The sequence below is a fragment of the Mus musculus genome, chromosome 9 (assembly GCF_000001635.26).
Source record: "Mus musculus strain C57BL/6J chromosome 9, GRCm38.p6 C57BL/6J".
In the NCBI taxonomy this organism is placed as follows: domain Eukaryota; kingdom Metazoa; phylum Chordata; class Mammalia; order Rodentia; family Muridae; genus Mus; species Mus musculus.
In genome coordinates, this window is record NC_000075.6 from 115,169,051 (window position 1) to 115,189,606 (window position 20,556).

A 20,556-nucleotide genomic window follows, 5' to 3' on the forward strand; every position below is an offset into this window, starting at 1 on the left:
GTTGGCTGAGGCGCCATTATCTAAAGATGTCACACTCTGGTCCATCTTTTGTCCCAGGCATACGTACCTGCTCCCTCCTGTGCAACCTGACTCCCAGGACCGTCTCTGGGGGGGGTGGGGTGTGGGTGGGGCATCTCGAATGTTTTTTAGAGAGGTTTGCAAGGAAGAATAAAGTGATTGGGCTTTTCAGTCAAGGCTTGAAGCGTGCAGTTTTCTCTCCATTCCTCACCATCAGCTCAATGGGGACATGTGCCTGGTCAGGAGGGGCTGCGAGTCTGTCTTTCACCAGCCCTAGATCTACATAAAAAGTGAGCAGACACGGCCAGGAGCTTGGAGCTGGGACTGCACTTGGGTTCTCAGCATGGAGGGGAATTGAAACTTGAAGGGACTGGGGTTCAAAGGACTTTGTTCTCTTTCTTGTTGGTTACTTACTTCCAGGCTCACTGTTCAGGGAGTGGAGATCCAGCTCCCAGCAAGGGCTGTAACCGCTCAGTGTGCTTCTGAGTCAGAGCTGGATCTCCAGCCTGCTGGGCGCAAAGTGGGCTTGGGAAATGAGGTGCTAGGGCTAGCTCTGTCAGGACGGTGACTTGGGTGTGTCACATCCACCCCTACCAGCAGGAAAGATGTAACACCACATTGTCCTTCTACAAGCAGGTTTTATTCAGGAACACTTGGCATTGCAATGCAGGAATCCCTGGAACAACCCCGGGGCGCGCCTTAAATACCCTACTGACTCCTCCCAATCACCCCAGTCCCAAAACGGCAGTCCATTGGTTCACAGCAAGTGACAACACCTCAGGCGAGCTGACGAGGCATGGCGTCTGCGCAGTGCGGGCAGCTGGGATGTGGCTAAGTCTGAGGTAATGAGGAAGTCAGATGCAGGTCATAAGACCTGGCAGCCGTCCTGGGCGCCATCTTGGGGCGGAGGCCACACCCACTCCTCACATGGGTGGGCCTGAATAAGGACTGAAGCAAATCAGGTACCGGGAGAGCTGGGGTAGAAGGTCCATAGTCCCTCTCTCATGTTCTAGAACATTCTCCTCCTCTCCTAAGATTCCTGGAAAGTGCTGCTGATAGGCATGTCCCACTGGAAATGGTGACAGGTGATGCTCATGGCTATCCTGGGCTTTCCTGGTGCCCACTTCCCTTTCTCCTCCTCCTCCACTCAGTGCCTGCCTTTTCTGTCTGCTCCCTCCTTCTGGCAAAACTGCCCACTGCCAGTCACTTTTATTATATGGCTTTAAGACAATGAGAAATGAGATCATGCCCATCAGTAAGATAGGTAGGAAAAGCTACGAGCTAACCTCGAGGTGTGTTTCAGGTGGGTGAGCTTTCTAATCAGTCAAAACAAAGTTCTTGAGTGGCAATTTTTCCATAAAGAAGGCAGGTAGCCAGGGACCAGGAGATGGTTCTTTCAATACAGTGCTTATCATGTAAGTGTGAGGACCCAAGTTCAGTCCTCAAACTCGGGTTAAAAAGAAAGGTGGGAAAAGCCTTGCTGCCAGGCACCTCATGCATTTGTTATCCCAGCATTGGATGGAGGAGGTAGAGACGGGAAGGATCCAGGGCTGGCCAACCAGGCTAGTTCAGTCAGCAAGTTCCAGGCCAAATGAGAGATGCACTGTTTCAAAAACACAAGATGGCAGCACCTGAGGACTGGCACCCGGAAGTTTCCTGTGGCCTCTGCACACACGTGTGCACACCATTTCCAACGGTCTCTGCATGCACGGGTACCATTTCCATTCCTCTACACACATACAAGTTAGGAACACTGGCTTTCTGCCCCAGATACGCCTCACACTTTTATCCACTTTGAAGGCTACAGCCTGACTCTGAAACCCCGAGATGGTTTATTGAACCTGAGAGATGAGGTCACCAGGAACCAGCGGGAGAGGCTTCCTGGGGACATCACTGGTCAGAGGGCTGGTGACACTCAGCACATTGAGGCTCCCAGGAGACACCTGAGATCCCAGCACTTGGGAGACAGGAGGATTGTGAGTTTGAAACCAGCCTGGCTCAGAAAAGGGAAAAGAAAGAGAGAAAGAAGGATGCAGGCTGTTCTTTCACTGTTAACCTGGAGACCCTCACTCTGATATGTACCTGGTGGGTTTTGATCCACATTCCATATTGGTTGGTTTTTTTTGTTTTGTTTTGTTTTTATTTTTTTGCTACAAAAACTGTATTTCTCTTATCCTGCCTTTGAGATTTTGGAGAATGCATAAACCATAAAGGCAGTTTGTGTTGTATATGCTTTTGTTTTGTTTTTAACAAGCCTTCTTTTTTGTTTGTTTGGTTTTTTTGTTTGTTTGGTTTTCAAGACAGAGTTTCTCCATATAGTCCTGGCTGTCCTGGAACTCACTTTGTAGACCAGATTGGCCTCGAACTCAGAAATCCGTCTGCCTCTGCCTCCCGAGTGCTGGGATTAAAGGTGTGCGCCACCACCGCCCGGCATAAGCCTTCTTGAACCTATATTTTGTACTTATCCCAGCCAGGATAAGTTAGTGAGGAAGACAAGGCACGCTTGAGCTCCCTGCTCACTAGACACTATTTTGGGGACGTTACGTGTGGGCTATCCCTATGTGTGTATGTTGTATCCATGTGGCTGTGCTGGGTATTGAACTCAGGGCTTCACATTTGTGTGGCAAGCACTTGTCTGTTGGCACTCTTCATAGTAGTATGATATTTTTCTACATGCCAATGGTTAATTCAATCACTTTGTGATGTGAGATATATCATTATGTTTAGAAAAATTATCAGTTCAGGGCTCAGATAAAACCAATGAGACAACAGGCCGGAGCAGAGAATTCTAGTGCCCCAAAACTCAGGAATTAGACTCTGGGGTGGCTCACTGGTAAACATATTTGCTGCCAAGGCTCATCACCTGACTTGGTCCCTGGGAGCCACATGGTAGAGAGAACCAAACCCCGTCAACTGTCTTCTGACCATCATGCTTACATGTACCTGTGGGAGTGCACACTCGTGTATGTGCGTATGTGTGCGCACACATACAGAACTATAGATGCATGTGCGTACATTAATGCGGAAACAGCTCAGGAATTGTGATAAGTGATGCTTTAATATGCTGTACTTTAAAATTAACGTAAAACCAACCCACAATGAACAGACCGTCAAGATTTGACATAGAAAGGACTTCAGTCAGCTAAAGCTCCAATCGCCATGGTGCGACCAACAGATGCATGTATTTGGCAGTGCCGGAGACTGGGCATCCAAGCCAGGCTCTGGCTGATGGGGTTCCCCTCCCCCACTGATGGGCACTGCCCTTCCTCACTCCCAACATGGGCTTCCTCCTGCTGTGCATGTGAGGTGACAGCTCTGGTCTTTTGTTTTTAAGGATACAGATCCTGTTGAAGGTTCTAGCTGATGATCCCACTCAATGCTAATTACTTCTAGAAAATTCCGACCTCAGATCTTGTTAGATTAGAGATGAAGACAACAAAATATGAATGGACTGGGGATACAAGCATTGGATCCCTAGCCAACAGGGTTCAACGTGGGTGGGGGGTAGAGGTGGGGGGGGGAGGGGACCAGGCGAGGCAAGTGAAACTAAACCAGGGGACAGACTGGCTTTCTCCATACTGGGCCATATTTATCTATCCATTCATGTATGAACTCATTCATCTTTTTAAAAGGTTGTGTACATGGATGTTTTGCCTGCATGTATGTATATGAATCACACACATTCATGGTGTCTATGGAAGTCAGAAGAGGGTTCTGTTGCCTATGGAAGTGTTACAGATGATTGTGAGCCACCATATAGGTGCTGGGAGTTGAACCCAGGTCCTCTGCAAGAGCAACAAGTGCTCTTAGCTGCTGAGCCATCTCTCCAGCCCCATTCATTCTTCTTTAAGATGGGGTCTCAGGTAGCCTAGGATGTATTCAAACTCATCGTATAGCCAAGGATGGCCTCATGCTTCTGAGGTCTGAGCTCATAGGAGCAGACCATCATGTCTGGGTTATGCTGGGAATTGGATCTAGGACTTCGTGCATGCATACCAGACACACACTGTTAGCAACTGAGCAGCATGACTGGTCCTGCTTTTTGAGTTAACAGTGCAATGAATAGTTAACAGTGTCACTGTATTGTATTGCTTTGAACAAACCCCCAATGTTTTCATCTTGCAAAGCCAAAGCTCTCTTGCTGAGCACCAACCCTCCTGCCTCCCACATACTCCCCAGGCCCTGGCAGCTGGTATCTCCCGTCCCACTTTTCTCTGGCCTGTTTGAATTTTGAGACTATTGAGGGGCTATGAAAGTTATTCAGGTGAAATCTACCTCTCTGAGTGCCTTCTAATGCTCATTTCTCAATGCATGTGGAGCCAAGTATCTGTCCTGCCCAGTCACAGTCTAGGTGCTGGGTCAGCTGAGAGCAAGGGCAGTGCTACCTCTACCTCCAAGGAGCTGGCAAGGAAAAGGGGGAGGAAAGAGGGACAAGACTCCAGTGTGTGCCCTGGGATAGTCCAGATAGCAGTGGACCCTCTGTGTGTCCTAGCTGAGCCCAGACAGCAGTGGGCCCTTTGTGTGTCCTAGCTGAGCCCAAACAGCAGTGAATCCTGTGTGTGCCCTGGGAGAGCCCAGACAACAGTGGGTCCTATGCATGCCCTGGCTGAGCCCAGACAGCAGTGGTATAGTGGTACAGTAACCTGCAGTGTGGCTCCCAATGGCTTTGGGAAGTCCCTCACACTAGGGACTTCACAAGAGGCCTCTGAGCAAGTGATGCTTAGTTAACTTAACTCCCCCCACCTCCCCAGAGGGGGTCTGGAGGAGCAGCTTCTGGGAAGAAGGTATGGTATGGTCAAAGGCCCAAGGTGGTAATGAACATGGCTCGATGTTAGCCAGGCTGGAATGTACGGGGATGGGAGGGGGGAACCTGCCAGCTCTCGGGCTGAGAAGGCCTCTAGGTTTACATTTTACTTCAGTTTAAGCAGCAGAGTTATATAGTCTCCTACATGTGTATATATGTAGTCTACATATATATGTATGTATGGGGAAGTATGTTGTCTCCTATGTGTATGTATAGAGAAGTATTGAGCATGGCACTAAGAAGAGAAAATTTGACATACAAGTACACTTGGTTAGATAACACCACACTCAGCAATTCACACACATATATACACACATATGTATATACACATATACACTCACGCACATACACACATACATATACTCACACAATATACATATATACATACATACACACTCACACAATACACATATACACACTCATACACATACACACATACATTCACACATAACATAAACACATACATGCACTCATATACACACACATATACTCACACACATACACATATGCACACCCACATATACATTATCTCTCTCCTCTCCCTCTCCCCTCTCTCCCTTTTCCTCTCTCCTCCCTCTCTTTCTCCCTCTCTCTTCTCTCTCTCTCTCTCTCTCTTTCTCTCTCTCTCTCTCCACACACACACACACACACACACACACACACACACCCATTTTTGCTGCTATCTTATTTTATGTCCACCAGTCAGATTCTCTCGGGTGCTAAAGATTTAGCCCACTTCTGGACTTTTCTCTGAGCAAGTTCAGGAAGGATGCTGTTGGACAAGATTGCTTTGAGGATGGAACACCTGAGACCTGAAGGATAAGTCAGCCCCTCCCCCAGCCTATCTTTCCTCTCACCATTTATCTCTGCTCATAGGTGGGGAACTGAATCTCCAGGCTGGAAGAAAGCTGAATTACCTATTTATCCACCTTGCCAGACTGGGGTAAAGAAATCCACCTGTGGGGCTGGAGAGACGGCTTAGCCATGAGAGGCTAGACTCACAACCAAAAATATAAGAAATCCACCTGTAATTATTCCCATCTTCATTAATAAGCTCAAAGATATTTCATGATAATAATAAAATCATATTGGAGGAGAAAATCTTTTCCCCCCTCATAGGGCAGATCAAAGGAAGATCAGGAGAATTCTTTTGTCTTAGCAGGCTGCTACTTGTAAGAATTATTTCTTGCGGGCTGGAGAGATGGCACAGCGGTTAAGAGCATCAACTGCTCTTCCAGAGGTCCTGAGTTCAATTCCCAGCAACCACATGGTGACTCACAACCATCTGTAATGGGATGTCCTTTTCTGGTGTCTGGAGACAGTGACAGTGTACTCACATACATAAAATGAATAAGGCTGGGGCAAGTGGGGCTGATGTGGGGGGCGGGAGGGGGGGAGAATTATTTCTTGCTAGAATGAACCAGGCATTTTGGCCCATCAGGATTGACCTTCTTAATACCCACCGCAGCTACCCACATCTGGCAACAAGAGCAGCTGTTTGTGCCCACACTATGAACATCTTTCCTGAACTGTGAATAATAATGTCTTTAATGTAAAATATTATACATTTTTTTCTTGAGTTGAAAATAATGTTGGTAAAACTCGTTATTTGGAGGTGATTCTGGTCAAGTGCTGGCCACAGTAGGGTGAGGACTCGGGTGTGAGCTAGGCACCCACATAAAGAGCTGTGTGAGTGCAGCAGTGTGTATCTGTATTGTCTGCTCTGAGAAGATGGAGACGGGTGGATTCCTGGAGCTCTTTCAGCTAGCCTCGATGAAGCTCCAGGCTCACCGAGAGGCCATGAAGAAGAGAAAGTCAAAGTGAGAAAGATGCTTGACAATTGTGTCTTCCCAGTCTGTGATGACCCTGGTCCTGATGCTGTAGGAAAATGTCTCTTATATGCAGAGTCAGGTACCTCCTTCAAAACAGACCACGCCATGTGTGCCCCGGGGTCCATGTCACAAGGATCCCCTCACATGACTAGGTTGGATATTTTGCAAGCTCTAAGTGTTTGCTTTGGAGACTATCTGGCGTCACTTTAGCTCTTTATTTCAGAGACCATCCTGGGATGGCATGGGCCCACGTCACATTCCACAGACCAACTGAAAAATGGGACCCTCGGCTCTCTACCCTCCGCCAGTGCCAACATAACATGGGCGATTCTACCAAACTCTGCAGAAGAGGAACACAACTCACAGCCGGAGCCAGAGGTAAGCGGAGGCTTTTCCCAGCACACCCGTTGCTTGTGTGAGCACCTGTCCAGAGAGCGAGTGAGTACATTCATAGCCTGCTACGTGCTTTAAGAGGAGGCATGTTATCAAAAGCAAGAATCCCTTGGAGAGACAATCAGCTCCTTGCCTGCCTGGAACTCACCCCTGTCCTATCTGGCAGCTGCCCGGAGCCAGTTGCCATTCTACCAATGAGGAGCCTCCGATTTTGATTGAAATGAACCTCATTTTAACTTGAAGTGGGAGAAATTCTAACAGACACTAAAAGTGTCGAACATGCCTATTGGCATAATGGGAGCAGTTGTATGACCCCATGCCGCTCCCCTGAGCTATGGCTTCTCTGTATGGTTCATGCTGTCCACGCTCCTGCATGCCTCCAGGAGGCCAGGGGTGAGATGTCCTCATCTGCATTATATGCAGCAGTCTCAGGCTGCACAGGGATTGCCCTGCTCTATCTCAGAACAACGACCCCCCACAAATATTGACCACCTGGCAGATCCCAGCAGGGTGCAAGGACTCCACCATCTACCTGCCTGCCACAGTTCTGGTCCCTAATTCTGCCTCTTAAGTGGCCACTGGAAGGAGCTGTCTTCCTCTTGCCAAATTTATTTTGTGTCAAGAGCGATGCATATGTATTTGTATATTATAGTTTGATATGTGTATTCTCTTGAGGTGATATCTTGAGTCAGGCTAAGGCCGGTTTGAATCATTCGTTAGGGATAGTTCTTAATCTCCATCAAAATCATTTTAGCCTGAAAGCTGTGGGAGACTCACAATATTCCTCTGGAAAGGGCAAAAGTCCTGGGACAGCTTTTGCCACAAGATAGCTGTGGTGAACAGTTGTTCCTCTCTGAGCGTCACCATCTGATACCCTTTGGCAGTGACTCAGTGGCATAGATTTCACAAAGGCAGGAGCCATCTGCTAACGAAAATCTCAGCCACTTCTTCAAGGGGCCTGAGCAGGGTTTGGAGTGAGTAGGGTTGTGAACTTTGGCCTGTGACATGCAGCTGATGTGGGAGCTACAGCCAGTGTTGGTGACTGGATTGGGAGCCCTGTGTCCTTCAGGAGACCGGGTTGGTTGGTGTTTGAGGGTGAGTAATTACAAAAGCATTTTGTAAAAACACAATGGACTGGCCATGATGTCACACACCTATAGTCCCAATACTTAGGAGGCGGAGGCGGAAGGAGCAAAGGCTCAAAGTCAACCTTGGCTACATAGCAAGTTCTGGACTAGCCTGGGCTACATGAGAGTATGTTAATTAGCTAAGAAAAATTACAGAGCTATGAAGATGGCTCAGTGGATAAATTACCTTCCATGCCAGACTGACAACTCCAGCCCAATCCTGAACCATGTAACTAAAAGGTGTAAGGAGAGAAATGTCCCCACAGAAATGTCCTCTGACCTTCACATGTTCACCATGTTACACAAAACAATGCATTACAAAATACATACGTACATACATCCGGCACCCTCCATTCACCCAAAGAAGTGTTGTGCTTGGAGCTATGCATACCATAGAGTGCACAAAACATTACTCCGAAGGGAAATTGGAAGAGTAGAACTCTTCATCCATTGTGACCACTTTAAAATTGACTTTTTTTTTTAAGCTTACATTCACTCAATGTGTGTGAGATAGAGGTTGTGAGTGTGAGCACACGAGTGTACAAATGCTACAGTGCATGTGTGGAGGTCAGAGGGAGTTATTTCCTTCCTTCTACCATATGGGTCTCAGGGATTTACCTTGAGTCGTCAGGGTTGGCAGCAACCACCGAGTCGTCCTTCAGTTCCCATGATCCTTTGTTTATATATCCTCATTCCCAGCCACATTCCCAGGTACAGGGTCTCAGAGACTAGAGCCTAGTTCACATGCTAGAAGTTCTGGGGTACCCATTTTTTTCTTGTTGTATGGGTCCCTGTATGTTTCTTCTTCCTTTTCCAGGTAGCTGTGTCCCCTGTCCCCTAGAGGTAGAGGCCAGCCTGTTGCTTTTATTTAAGGTTGTAGGCTGCTTCCTGCCACCCATCAGTAGCACTGGCAGAAGATCATATCTGTTGTTCCTGCTCCTGAGGCTGGTGAGATGTCTGCCACTAAGCCAGAGTTCATCCCAGGACCCACAAGATGAACGGAGACAACCATCTCTTCCAGGTTTTCCTCCGACCTCCACATGGGACAAACAGCACTTCTTAGAGATTAAATAAAGGATTTATGTGTGTGTGTGTGAGAGTGGGCTCCCACGCATGTGTGTGCCTGAGGATGTCAGTAGAGGTCCCCTGGAGCAGGATTACAGGTAGTTGTGAGTCCCCTGGCATGGATGCTGGGAACCCAACTCTAGTCCCCCGAGGAAGCAGCAGGTGCTTTTTGCTGAGCCATCTCTCCAACTCCTCAGTTTAAAAACTAACAAACAAACAAACAAACAAACAAAAATTACTCAGTTCAGCTTTTTAAAAAGTCTTCTGAAAAAGAAAAGGTCTGGCTATTAATATGAACGAGCTGTTGATTTCTGGTTGTCACTGTTGCCTGGGTCTTTTTGTGAGAGCGAAGTAAGATGCACTCATGTGACCCCTTGAAGTAGAGCAAGGCTTAGAGTGGTGGGGTGAGGTGGTGATGATTTTAGAGATGGAATTAGAGTTATCTTATAAGGTCCCTCATTTTTCCTCAGTGGCATCCCTGGCAGAGAATCCTCAACATCCAAATGGCCAGTGGTCAGAATATAGATTTCCTTTTGGATCAACGTTCTTTGTCTTTTTCCTCCCCTTATTAAGTTGATGCAGCTAGCAAGACCCACCCAGTAGCTCTCCTGTCTGATGAAGCGTAGTGTGACCATTGCCTCCTCCTGTACAATCAGGGAAAGCATCCCCAGGAGAAAAGAAGGGAGTTTCTCAAGGCTGGATGCTTTGTTGGGTCATCGCCTGTGTTGGTATAGAGAATATAGTTAACTCCCGTGAGTGGTCCTGATTGAAATAATTTAAGGATCTGGGGAGGTGGTTCACTTGGTAATGTGGTGGTCACTCAAGAAAAAGGGCCTGAGTTTGAGTCCCCAGCACCCATGAAAAGCTGACATGGTGGTGCACATCTGTATTTCCAGTGCTGGGAGGTGGAGAGTGGAGGGTCCCTGGGGTTCGCTGGCCAGCCTGCATAGTATTATTGATGTGCCCTAGGTCCAGTGAAAGACTGGCTCAAAGATATAAGGCAGAAAGCACCGGAGGAAGACACCCACACACGCAGGAACACACTCCCATGCTCCAGAGCTCTGTTTAAGGATTATAGCTATTGTGCGTTAGCTTAAGGAAAGCATTTTCTTCTTGATTATAGCTTTGGTCATCCACTCTGCCTTTCAGAGTCATAATTAGGGTGCAGACATATGCCCATCTCCTTCACTGGTTTCTGGCTCACCATAAAACAACTTACATATGGAGAAAACGCATGCATTTTCTTTTTTTACATTTATTTAGTGTGTGTTGGGGGAACGGGACACATGCTGTGCTGTGTGTTCAGGTAAGAGGACAATTTGTGGTAGTCAGGTCTCTCCTACTGCCTTGTGGGCCCAGGGATTTGAATTCAGGGCATTAGGCTTTGTGGCAAGCACCCTTACACCCTCTGAGCCATTGTGCTGGCCCACACGTGCATCTCCAAATTTAGTTTGCTTAATTCCCAGCAGAACCAAAGCCAAGAACAGCGTGTGTTGAATCCACGCACTCGAAGGGACTGTGGTGCCCTGACATGGAATCCCGTGATCTGCTGGGGCAAGAACCAATTAAATGCTAGGAATGAAGTGGGCTTCCATCGTGAAATGAGTTAGGGGCCCGGTTTTATTTATTAGTAGAACAAATTTACGGTTCTGTACCACTATTTGAAATTCACATTTGGTTTGTAGAAGGTTTTATTCTGCCTCCCTTCTCTGGGAACAGTGTGTCTTAGACAGGCGGGCGACACCGAGGCTCTTTGCCTTTGCCCTGTCTGTCTGTTGCTTAGTTTTCCCTGGGTGGATGTAACGGGACAGCTGTGCGCCCAGACAGGACACAGATGGAGGAAGCGATTCCATCTGGGTGGGCGGCTTAGTAAACCAGATTTTACTGGAGTTACATACAGAGTAACCCCTGAAGGGCCCCTTCATTGTCTCAGCTCTATTGGTTCTGCAAGGTGGTCCTACTGTGTGTTTCTAGAACTGTGTGAAATTTCCTGTGCACGGCAAGGTACTCCTGGCTGCCACCAGACTCCAGCCTCCCCCTGCCCACAGAGCATTAGGTGAAATTCCGGTCTCTTTAGAGCAATCACCCCAGCAAGTGCAGCGCTTTAAATCATCTGGGTTTTTAGTTTTTTTAATTTAGGTTTTGGATAAGGAACAGAAAGGTAAATCAAACCAAGCCTTTAGGGTTTAAATATTCTAAATGACAATTGTTTTAAGTCACAATTATTAAGCTCTTACTTCATGTGTAAGCAATGCATTTCCTCATAGCCTTCTGCCAACGGAGGGGCTCTGGTTTCTATAAATCCACATCGCTGCTGCAGGCTCTCTGTTACCGTCGTAAGCATTTAGCATCAGTGACAAGCACAGGATCTGAGCTTTTGTCTCCGTATCTTTTTGTCTCGGTCCATTTGGGAGCACGAAGCCTGTTGGGATGCACAGAATTATCTGGTTTGTTAACAGATCTGGAAATCATTGGGGGGTGGGGGGAGGGAAGAACCAATTTCTCAATGTCATTTCCATGCTGATGCTTGTCTGGGACTCATATAGAAGTTATAGTACTTCCATGACACGTGGGCAGGTGCTACTATGTATAGCATAAGAATATTTTTTACCCTACATATTAGCAACTTTAAGACTTGAGCTCATGTCTGGTGGGGTAGCTCAGCAGAGAAAAGCACCCGTTGCCAAAGCCTGTGACCCGAGTGTGACTCTGATGGCGGAAGGGAAAAGGCAACAGGAGTTTCTCTCTGACCCCAGCATGCGCGCCCGCACCAACACACGCACAAAATAATCGTAAATCATTGAAAATGTGAGTCTGGGTCTGGAGACATAGCTTAGCAACTGGTTAAGAGCCCTGGCTACAAAACCGTGAAGGCAGAGTTTGGATTCCAGCACCCTCAGAACAAGGCACGCCTTTGGCCCAGTACTGGGGTGAGGGGAGAACAGAGAGGGTCTGGAGCCTGTTGGCTGCCAGCCCAGCTGAGAAACACCACAAGCTGTCGTTTCAGAGAGAAACCCTGCCTCAAGGGAACAAGGCAGAGAGTGACAGGGACACCTGACGACTTCTACACACAGGCCCGCACACCACACAACATACACAGACCCACATAACATAACACACGTAGGACCACACACCACACACAGGCCCACAGACCACATATGGGATCACACAGCATATACCATACAACACACACAGTCCTACACACCACACACGGAACCACACACCAACACACCACATATCACACACTACACTTGGGCCCATACACCACATACCACACAGAGGCTCAAACACCACACATATATTAAATATTAAGATATGACATTTATTATAACAATAATAATATATACTGTTGATTAACAACGTCACCGTCTAACAGCAGAAGCAGGCCATCTCAACACTGATAGAATATTAGTATATTAGTGTATTTCTTATGGAGCAAAGGTCAGAAACCACACAAACGGCCTCTGCATACGGGGCCAAGCTTTTAAGTTTTAACCTTTTGAATATACATTTTAAGTTTTCCAAATAAAAAGCACTGTAGAAGTTTCTCTGAGAATCTGATGCAAATAATTTTTTAAAGATTTAATTGCCCTCCACTGCAGAGAGTCGGCTCTCTCTTTTCCTGGTAGCTTCGATGACCCTTCCTTTGCACACGGAGTCCTACCAAAGCTGACTCTGCTGCTTCATGCTGCTGGTCAGGGTTAGCACCCATTGCAGAGAGGAAATATCACATGAACGTAAAGCTCTTTGGCAAACATATCTATTCATGATTTGATGTGTATCATAGCTTTAATGATAAAATCTTATGTTGTGACCGGAGAAAACTCAGTGGCTAGGAGTATCTGATCTTGCAGAGAACCTGGGATCCATCTCCAGCACTCACACCAGGCAGCAACCACCTGCAACTCCAGCTCCAGGAGAGCTGATGCCCTTTCTGGCCTCCAAAGGCACATGCTCTCAAATGCACATAGCCACACACACACACACACACACACACACACACACACACACACACACACACACACAGAGGAATTAAATATAGCTCTAAATGTTTATAATCAGAAGTATAAAAGTATTCTTGGGAAAGCAGTAATCTAATAAAATGAGTTTTTAGAAGAATAAGGTCTCACTGGGTAAACCTGGGTGGTATAGCACTAGGTAGACCAGGCTGGCATCAAACTCACAAAGGCTTTCCTGTCTCTGTCTCCTAAGTGCTGGGATGAAAGACATATGCTACCACATATGCTCACAAAAGTTTATGTTGCTCTGACTAAAGACAAGATCTGTCTTTGTAGCCCTGGCTGTCTTTGAACTTATTGTATAGACCAGGCTGACATCAAACTCTCAGAGATCCACCTGCTTCTGCCTCCTAAGTATTGGGATTAAAGGGGTGATCTATCACATCTGGATCATAAAAGGATTTTTAATGAATACCATTTTCAGGTATTTTGACTTTATGTCTATAACTATATATTGAGTTACTTGAATCTCAGAAAACTTATTCTTGTCAACCTTCATATATCAAGAAAAATGTTACAAGGCAATTATAAAAAGATTCTTTGTATTACTTTTCCAAATGTACTTAAAATCATACATCTTGATTAGCATAAAACATTTTTTTATGTCTTGCTTTCTATTGCCCTTGAATACTAAGGGAAAAATGTAAAATTTAATTTCTTTTTAGAGTCTGTTTTAGAAGAAAATCCTTACAGAAATTTATGTAGCAAATAAAAATTTTTGTTACTTAACCAACTTTTATCGCATGCCTTAATGAATACTGCTTTACGTAAACACTGGGTGTGCTTTGAAGTCTTTAGTTTCGATGTTTATTGTCCCTCTAGAGGACTTCCTTGAGAAGATCAGATATCCCTTAATGGTGTGCGCAGAACACTTCAATGTTCTGTGAAGCACATTCAATGTGCTCAATATTTCATTTTAATAGATTTTAGGAAGTTTAAGCGTACGGAAGTTTATATGGCAAGAAAGCATAGCTCTATCACATCTAGGAAACGATAAGCCCAAATTATCTCTATGACAAAGAAAAGCTAAGCTCCTCCACGTTTCAGGCTTTGTGGTAAATCCTGTCCCTGGGTTTTAAACTGGCCTACCTGGGGCTGGAGAAACGGCTCAGCGGGTAAAGGTGCTTGCTGTCAAGCCCAGGCCTTCCAAAAAGTTGTCCTCTGACCTCTGAATGGCAACACTGCATGCCTGAATACACACAAGATAAATACATAGGTTTTGGGCTAGGTGTGATGGTGCACGCTTTTAATCCCAGCACTTGGGAGGCAGAGGCAGGTAGATCTCAGTGAATTTGAGGATAGCCTGGCCTACATAGTGAGTTCTGGACCAGCCAGTAAAACCCTGTTTTAATTTTTTAAGTGTTCTTAATCAATATTTATAGAAGACTTAAGTGGTGTGCTGGCTGGTTTTGTGTGTCAACTTGACACAAGCTACTTTCCTAGAGAAAGGAGCCTCCCCTGAGGAAATGCCTCCACGAGATCCAGCTATAAAGCATTTTCTCAATTAGTGATCAAGGGTATGGGGGGGGGTGCCCATTGTGGGTGGTACTATCCCTGGGCTGGTAGTCCTGGGTTCTATAAGAGAGCAGGCTGAGCAAGCCAGGGGAAGCAAGCCAGTAAGTAACATCCCTCCGTGGCCTCTGCACCAGCTCCTGCTTCCTGACCTGCTTGAGTTCCAGTCCTGACCTCGTTTGGTGATGAGCAGCAGTGTGGAAGTGTAAGACGAATAAACCCTTTCCTCCCCTACTTGCTTCTTGGGCATGGTGTTTGTGCAGGAATAGAAACCATGACTAAGACAGCGGGATCAGGATCAGTTAGCCATCCTTTTAACCCCTGCATTGCATTTAGGCTTGGGTAAGGTAAGGACCGTAAGCCATTTCTCTAGGAGATGGTGTGAGGAGAAAGAGGACTAAAGTTTAAAATTGTTTATAAGCTTACATGGGCAGACATACACACAAAAATGCTTCAATAAACACGCTAATAATTGCAATGTTAAGCTGAGAGAGGACGGGGATCACCTTAAGTTTAAGACCAGCCTGGGCTCTGGAATGCAACCTTATCTTAAACAAACAAACAAACAAACAAACAAACAAAATCTCTGTATGTAATAGAGTCAGAAACAGACTAACATGCAAAATAACATGCAAGAAGAACTATACATGTCTTAAACATGAAGGCACTTAAATGTGAAGGCACGAGGCAGCATCCTCCTTGGGGGCCTCATGAACTCAGTACGTTCCATGCTTATGCAGATTACAGCAGAGATGACTCCAAAAATATACTCAGACTGAAATGCAGGTAGATAAGTCTGGGAACCTTAATCCACAGTGTGGGTAGACTAGCTGGAATCAGGCAGCTGTGGGTTCAGAGAGAGACCCTGCCACAATAAAGCGGAGAGCAGCTGGGCCGAGAGAGATGACTCGGGGGTTAAGAGCACTGGCTGCTCCTACAGAGACCCAGGTTCAAGCCTCGGCACCCGTGTGGTGATTCTCAACTGCCTGAAACTCCAGCTTCAAAGATTCTTCTGACCACCATGGGAGCTGAACTCAAGTCCTTTGGAAGAGCAGCCAACATTGGTTCACTTTTCCAGTCTGATCGTTTATGGGGCACTGTCAGCCAGAGGCCAGCAGACTTTTCTGTGTGGCAGCTTATTTGGTCCTTTCCTGTGAGAAGGCAGGAAAGGCCACCGGCCCTCAGTCTCCCTTGTCTTTCTCAACAGTCCCTGTACTCTGAGTACGGAGGGGTATACATCTCTCCTTAGGATTTCACATAACCCCTCTGGCACCCACTCCTGCCTCAGCTGGCTCTCCCTCCCAGCCTGGGCTCAGCTCAGTAAGCCAGAAAACATCTTGCAGACTTTATCTTTGTAGTACTGGGCATTGCGTCCAGGGCCTCGTATGTGCCTGGTAAATTCTCTGGCTCCAAGCTTCACTCAAAATCCATATAGTCAACCTTTGAAGATACCCTCAATAGCAGTCTATAGGCCCATAATCCCAGCTACCCAGGAAGCCGAGGCAGGAGCGTTGGGTCAGTCTGGGTTACAGAATCAATTTAAGGACGGCCTAAGAACTTAGTGCGAGCCTGCCTCAAAATAAAAAGCAAAAAGTCGTATACAGCTTGGCGGTGGAACACTTGCTAAGTGCGGATAAGGCCCTGGGTTCAATCCCAAAAACTGAAAAAAATGAGATTTTTTCCCCCAAATCCTCCATGAATAATATAAAGAGAAACAATAGCATTGCATCAGTTTTGAGGAACAAATATTCCGTTCTCAGAGTAGCTCGCATTTTAGCATTAGAGCAGTAAAGACAGGGTAGCCGAGGATGACCCTGAACTGGTGAGTCTACAGTTTCCCCCTCCCATGTGATGGAAAGCAACAACCCAACACCACTGTAGCGGGCTGGGGATCGAACCCAGGGCCTCACGCACATCAGGCAAGCGCTTTGCCCATGGAGGCCTGCAGGATGTCATTGACATCTGGCAGCCCACGAGTCTCTTACCTACAGGCATGGCTGCGTTCCCCGCTATTGCTTTGGGAGACTGCTCTCCATTGATGCTTCACCCTCTAGGTCCTCTTCCTCTCTGCTCCCACATCTTCCTTCCTTCCTGTATGTGGCGATGATGTCAGCCGTCTTAGCCAGGCATTGCTTTAACCAGAGGAACCGAGTGGGTTCTAAGTCACTCCCTGGCTGGTGGCATGTGTCTGGGGATCTCAGTGAGCTTGGTGCTGGGTCAAGTGAGTCTTTGGGGAGTGTTCACCATGTCACCTCTCTGTGCCCCCTACCCCTTGGGACAGTATGGCTTTGTGATGAGAGCACCCATCAGAGTGCTGGGAACACAGTCACCTTGGATTTTTGGCCATTGTGAGCTGTGGCCTTACGAAAAGTCAGGCATCAAGAACAACAATTTCTGCCACCTTGCTGCAGTCCCCAGAGGAGTAAGCTCCCTGACACCGGTGAATGAAAAGGGCTTTTTGGTTGCCCACTGTTGTATACGGTGTCTCCCCTCTTTTTCCTCTTCCTCCTTTTCCTCTGCTTCAATCCTGTGGCCTGGAACACAGCTGTGAACAAGAGGGGAAGCGCTGAAGAGATTGTAGCGATGTGGTAGGCAACATTTCCTACTGTTGAGTGTCCTTGCTGTAACCCCTCCCTACGCCCCCAGCCTCACCACTGTCCCCTTACCCTTGCTGGCCTAGACCTATCGGGTCGGGTCGTGGCAGTAGAGAACAGCCTCCCACCCACTGAGTAGCTCACATTTTTATTTGCCCATGATGAATAAGTATTCCCGAAGTGATTTACAGGCTGGCTCTCATCACATTCACTTTTCAAAGATGGAAAGTCAGCGCTCAGCGATTTATGATCTAGGGGAAAGAACGTTACGGGAGAAAGGAGCCAAGTGTTTTTCTGTCTCAACTGCAGGCTTTGCCCGATTCAATCAATGAAGGCCTGCATCCCCCTTTTGCAGTTTGAATTGAGTTCTGTAGCATTGCAGGACCTCTCCAGCTGCTAAATCATAATTATAAATTTGGGGGTTTGCAGCACTGATGGTAGCTGGGAGCACCTAGGCAGGAAGCAGTGTGTGTGTGTGTGCACACGTGTGCACACGTGTGCACATGTGTGTGTGAACTGGGGACTGTTGTGAGTTCCAGCAGGTATTGCTCTTAACGTGGAAATAATAGCCGCTTCCTTTATTACCATCTATTTTGTGTGAGCACACGTCGGTGGTGTGTGCCGCAGCTCACGTATGGCGGTCAGAGAATGGCGTGCAGAACTCGGCTCTCTCCACGTGGATCTCTGGGGTTTGAACTCAGGTTGTCAGGCTTGGCAGTTAGTGCTTTTTCCGGCTGCGCCATCTTGCCCATCCCAGCATGGCCTCTTTTCTAGCATCTGCACATCCCCCTCCCCCGACTGCCAATCCTGTCCTCACCCTTCAGGACCATATCTGGCTCTGCATAGCTAGAGCTGAGTTGGGGGGTCGGCTCTGTGAGGAGAGAGTCATCAGGGCTTGTGGGATGCTCTGTCACCGGCTCCTCCCTTCTCTAATGTGCATTCGCCCCTCCCCTTACCCCTGGGTCCTTTCTTCAGTTTCTCACCACGTATAGCTTCTGTGCCATTGCACACCATCCTTTCTGTGTGTCTGCACATGGGTGCACATATGTATTTGTGTATCTGTGTGTGTGTGTGTGTGTGTGTGTGTGTGTGTGTGTGTGTGTGTGTGTGTGTGTGTGTGTGTAGGTCAGAAGACAGCCTTAGAAGTCATTTTTCAGGTGCTATTTACCTTGCTTTTTGAGACAGCATCTCTTATTAGCCTTGATCTCACCTAGTAGCCGAGGCTGGCCAGCCAGGGAGCCCCAGACGTCCACCTATCTCTGTCTTCCCAGTCTAGGATTACAAGACCACACCACAATGACTGACTTTTTTTTTTTTTTTTTTGACTTGGGTACTGGGACTTAAACTCAGTCCTCAGGTTGCAGAATTAACACTTTACCAACTAAGCCATCTCTCCCCAGCCCCGACTTCGTCATTCCTTCCTCTTTATTGGCTCTCACAGTCCTAACTAAAAGCCTCCTCACTGATATGGATAAGATGCAGAAGTCAGCTACCCGAAGGAAAAGGAATTCCTAAGCATGGGTGGAAATGGAACTCTGTCAGTCAGGCCCACGCAGGGCCTCATTATCCGGCCCTGAATCCCTTCCTGCATCCTCTCAGCAGGGCTGGTTTTCCTCCCGAAAGAATGGGAAAGGGGCATATGTTTGGTCTCTGTAGTTGTTTTAAAATGAATGAATCTCAACTGAGGAGAGTTCAGACAGAAAATTGTTGGTCATGCAGACGTGAAGATCTGGGTTCTGTCCCCCAAGAAGCCACATAAAAGAGGTGTAGGGGTCACCCCAGAGCTGGAGAGGGGGAGACAAGTGCATGCCTGGGGGCTTACTAGTAGGTCACCCCAGCCTCTTTGGCTCTTGAGGAACAACAGCTGAGACAGGCCTCTGTATACACATACATGCATCCTCTCTCTCTCTCTCTCTCTCTCTCTCTCTCTCTCTCTCTCTCTCTCTCTCTCTCTCTCTCTCTCTCACACACACACACACACACACACACACAGGGTGGGAGAGTAGGGGTAATATCAAATTTGACTAGGAAGATTGCCCAGCAGGTAAGAGCACTTCCCACTCATCCTGACAACCTAAGTTTGATCCCTGGAGCCCCCATGGTGGAAGGAAAGAGCCCACTTCCATCGAAGGTATGAAATATCAACTCGTTATTATAAAGATATTTTTACCCTGGAAATAGATAAACACAGGAATGACCTCCTTTTCGGACAAGCTGTTTTGGATTCCAGATATCTGCTTTCCAGTGGGGTGCCTCCCAGTAAGCAGGGCCAGCTTGTCATTAGAGGAAATGCATTGTGTAATTCAGAGAGAACGAGGCCTTTGGGGGAGGTATACCTTTCTCATGCTGGTCAGTTTCCCGTATGGTGTGTAAGAAGGAGCTATTCTGTTTGCCTGCATCCAGGGAGATGCCTTTTTTAGCATTGAACTTTCCCTCAGAGTGGTGTCTCTTACAGAAGCCATCACTGTGGGGATGTGCTTGGCCACTGCAGGCATCACTCTGTGAGGTTAGTGAGTGGGGGCTCTTAGTGTCCTGCAGAAGGGAAGGGAAGTCGCTCTCAAGGGCTCTGAGCAAGCACGGCAGAGGTTATATACACTCTAGTTCCTGCCTCACAATAGCTGGGTGTGTTTGCATGTGTGTAGGTGCATGTATGTGTGTGTGCAGGCGTCTGTGTATGCGGGGCCATCGACTGGCATCAGGGGTCTTCCTTGGTCATACTTTACCTTATATATTGAGGCAGGCTCTCAGTTGAACCCAGAGCTCACTGATTGGGGTCTAATCAACTGGCTTGTTCTGGGGATCCCTCTTCCCACCTCCCAAGGGCTGTAATTGCATGTGGAAGTGTAGCTGCCCAACATTTCCATGGGTGCTGGGGATTCAAACTCCAGTCCTCATTCTTTTGCTGCAAGCCCTTTAGCCCCTGAGCTATCTACCCCAAGTCCACACCAGCCTTCACAACACCCTTTGTTTCATAATCTTTGAGAGCACGGTTCATGAAAGAAGCAGTCAACCCATGGGGCATAAGACACCATGTGACAGCCCGGAGTGGTGGTATATCGCTGTAATCCCTGGCTTTAGGAGGTGGAGGCAGGAGGATCAGGAGTTCGGGGCCAGCCTCGGGTACATATCAGGTTTAAGGCTACATGGTAACATTAGAAAGGACAGAGACTGTTTGATATAATTTGGACCCTT

The 20,556-nt window shown here is 47.3% G+C and overlaps 1 protein-coding gene and 1 long non-coding RNA gene across 10 annotated transcripts in view; one reads left to right on the top strand and one right to left on the bottom strand.

Annotated features, from left to right (window-relative positions):
• Osbpl10 (oxysterol binding protein-like 10) overlaps positions 1-20,556 on the top strand; it is a 254,789-nt gene that overhangs the window by 190,566 nt on the left and 43,667 nt on the right. For 8 of the 9 annotated variants that reach the window (XR_003948042.1, NM_148958.3, XM_006512371.3 and 5 more), the window contains one exon: positions 6,878-7,032. Coding sequence is in view for 8 of the 9 variants with exons in the window: in NM_148958.3 (NP_683761.2) it covers positions 6,878-7,032 (155 nt within the window). In the remaining variant the exon portion in view is untranslated. Of the gene's footprint in view, positions 1-6,877; positions 7,033-9,047; positions 9,267-20,556 lie in introns of those variants that run through there. The other variant, XM_006512377.3, reaches the window with a different exon arrangement.
• Positions 9,377-17,051, bottom strand: Gm4665. Its single transcript, XR_379922.4, has 3 exons — positions 16,756-17,051; positions 11,477-11,661; positions 9,377-9,444 (listed from the first exon to the last, which is right to left on the bottom strand). It is a non-coding gene; the product is annotated as a predicted gene 4665 (long non-coding RNA).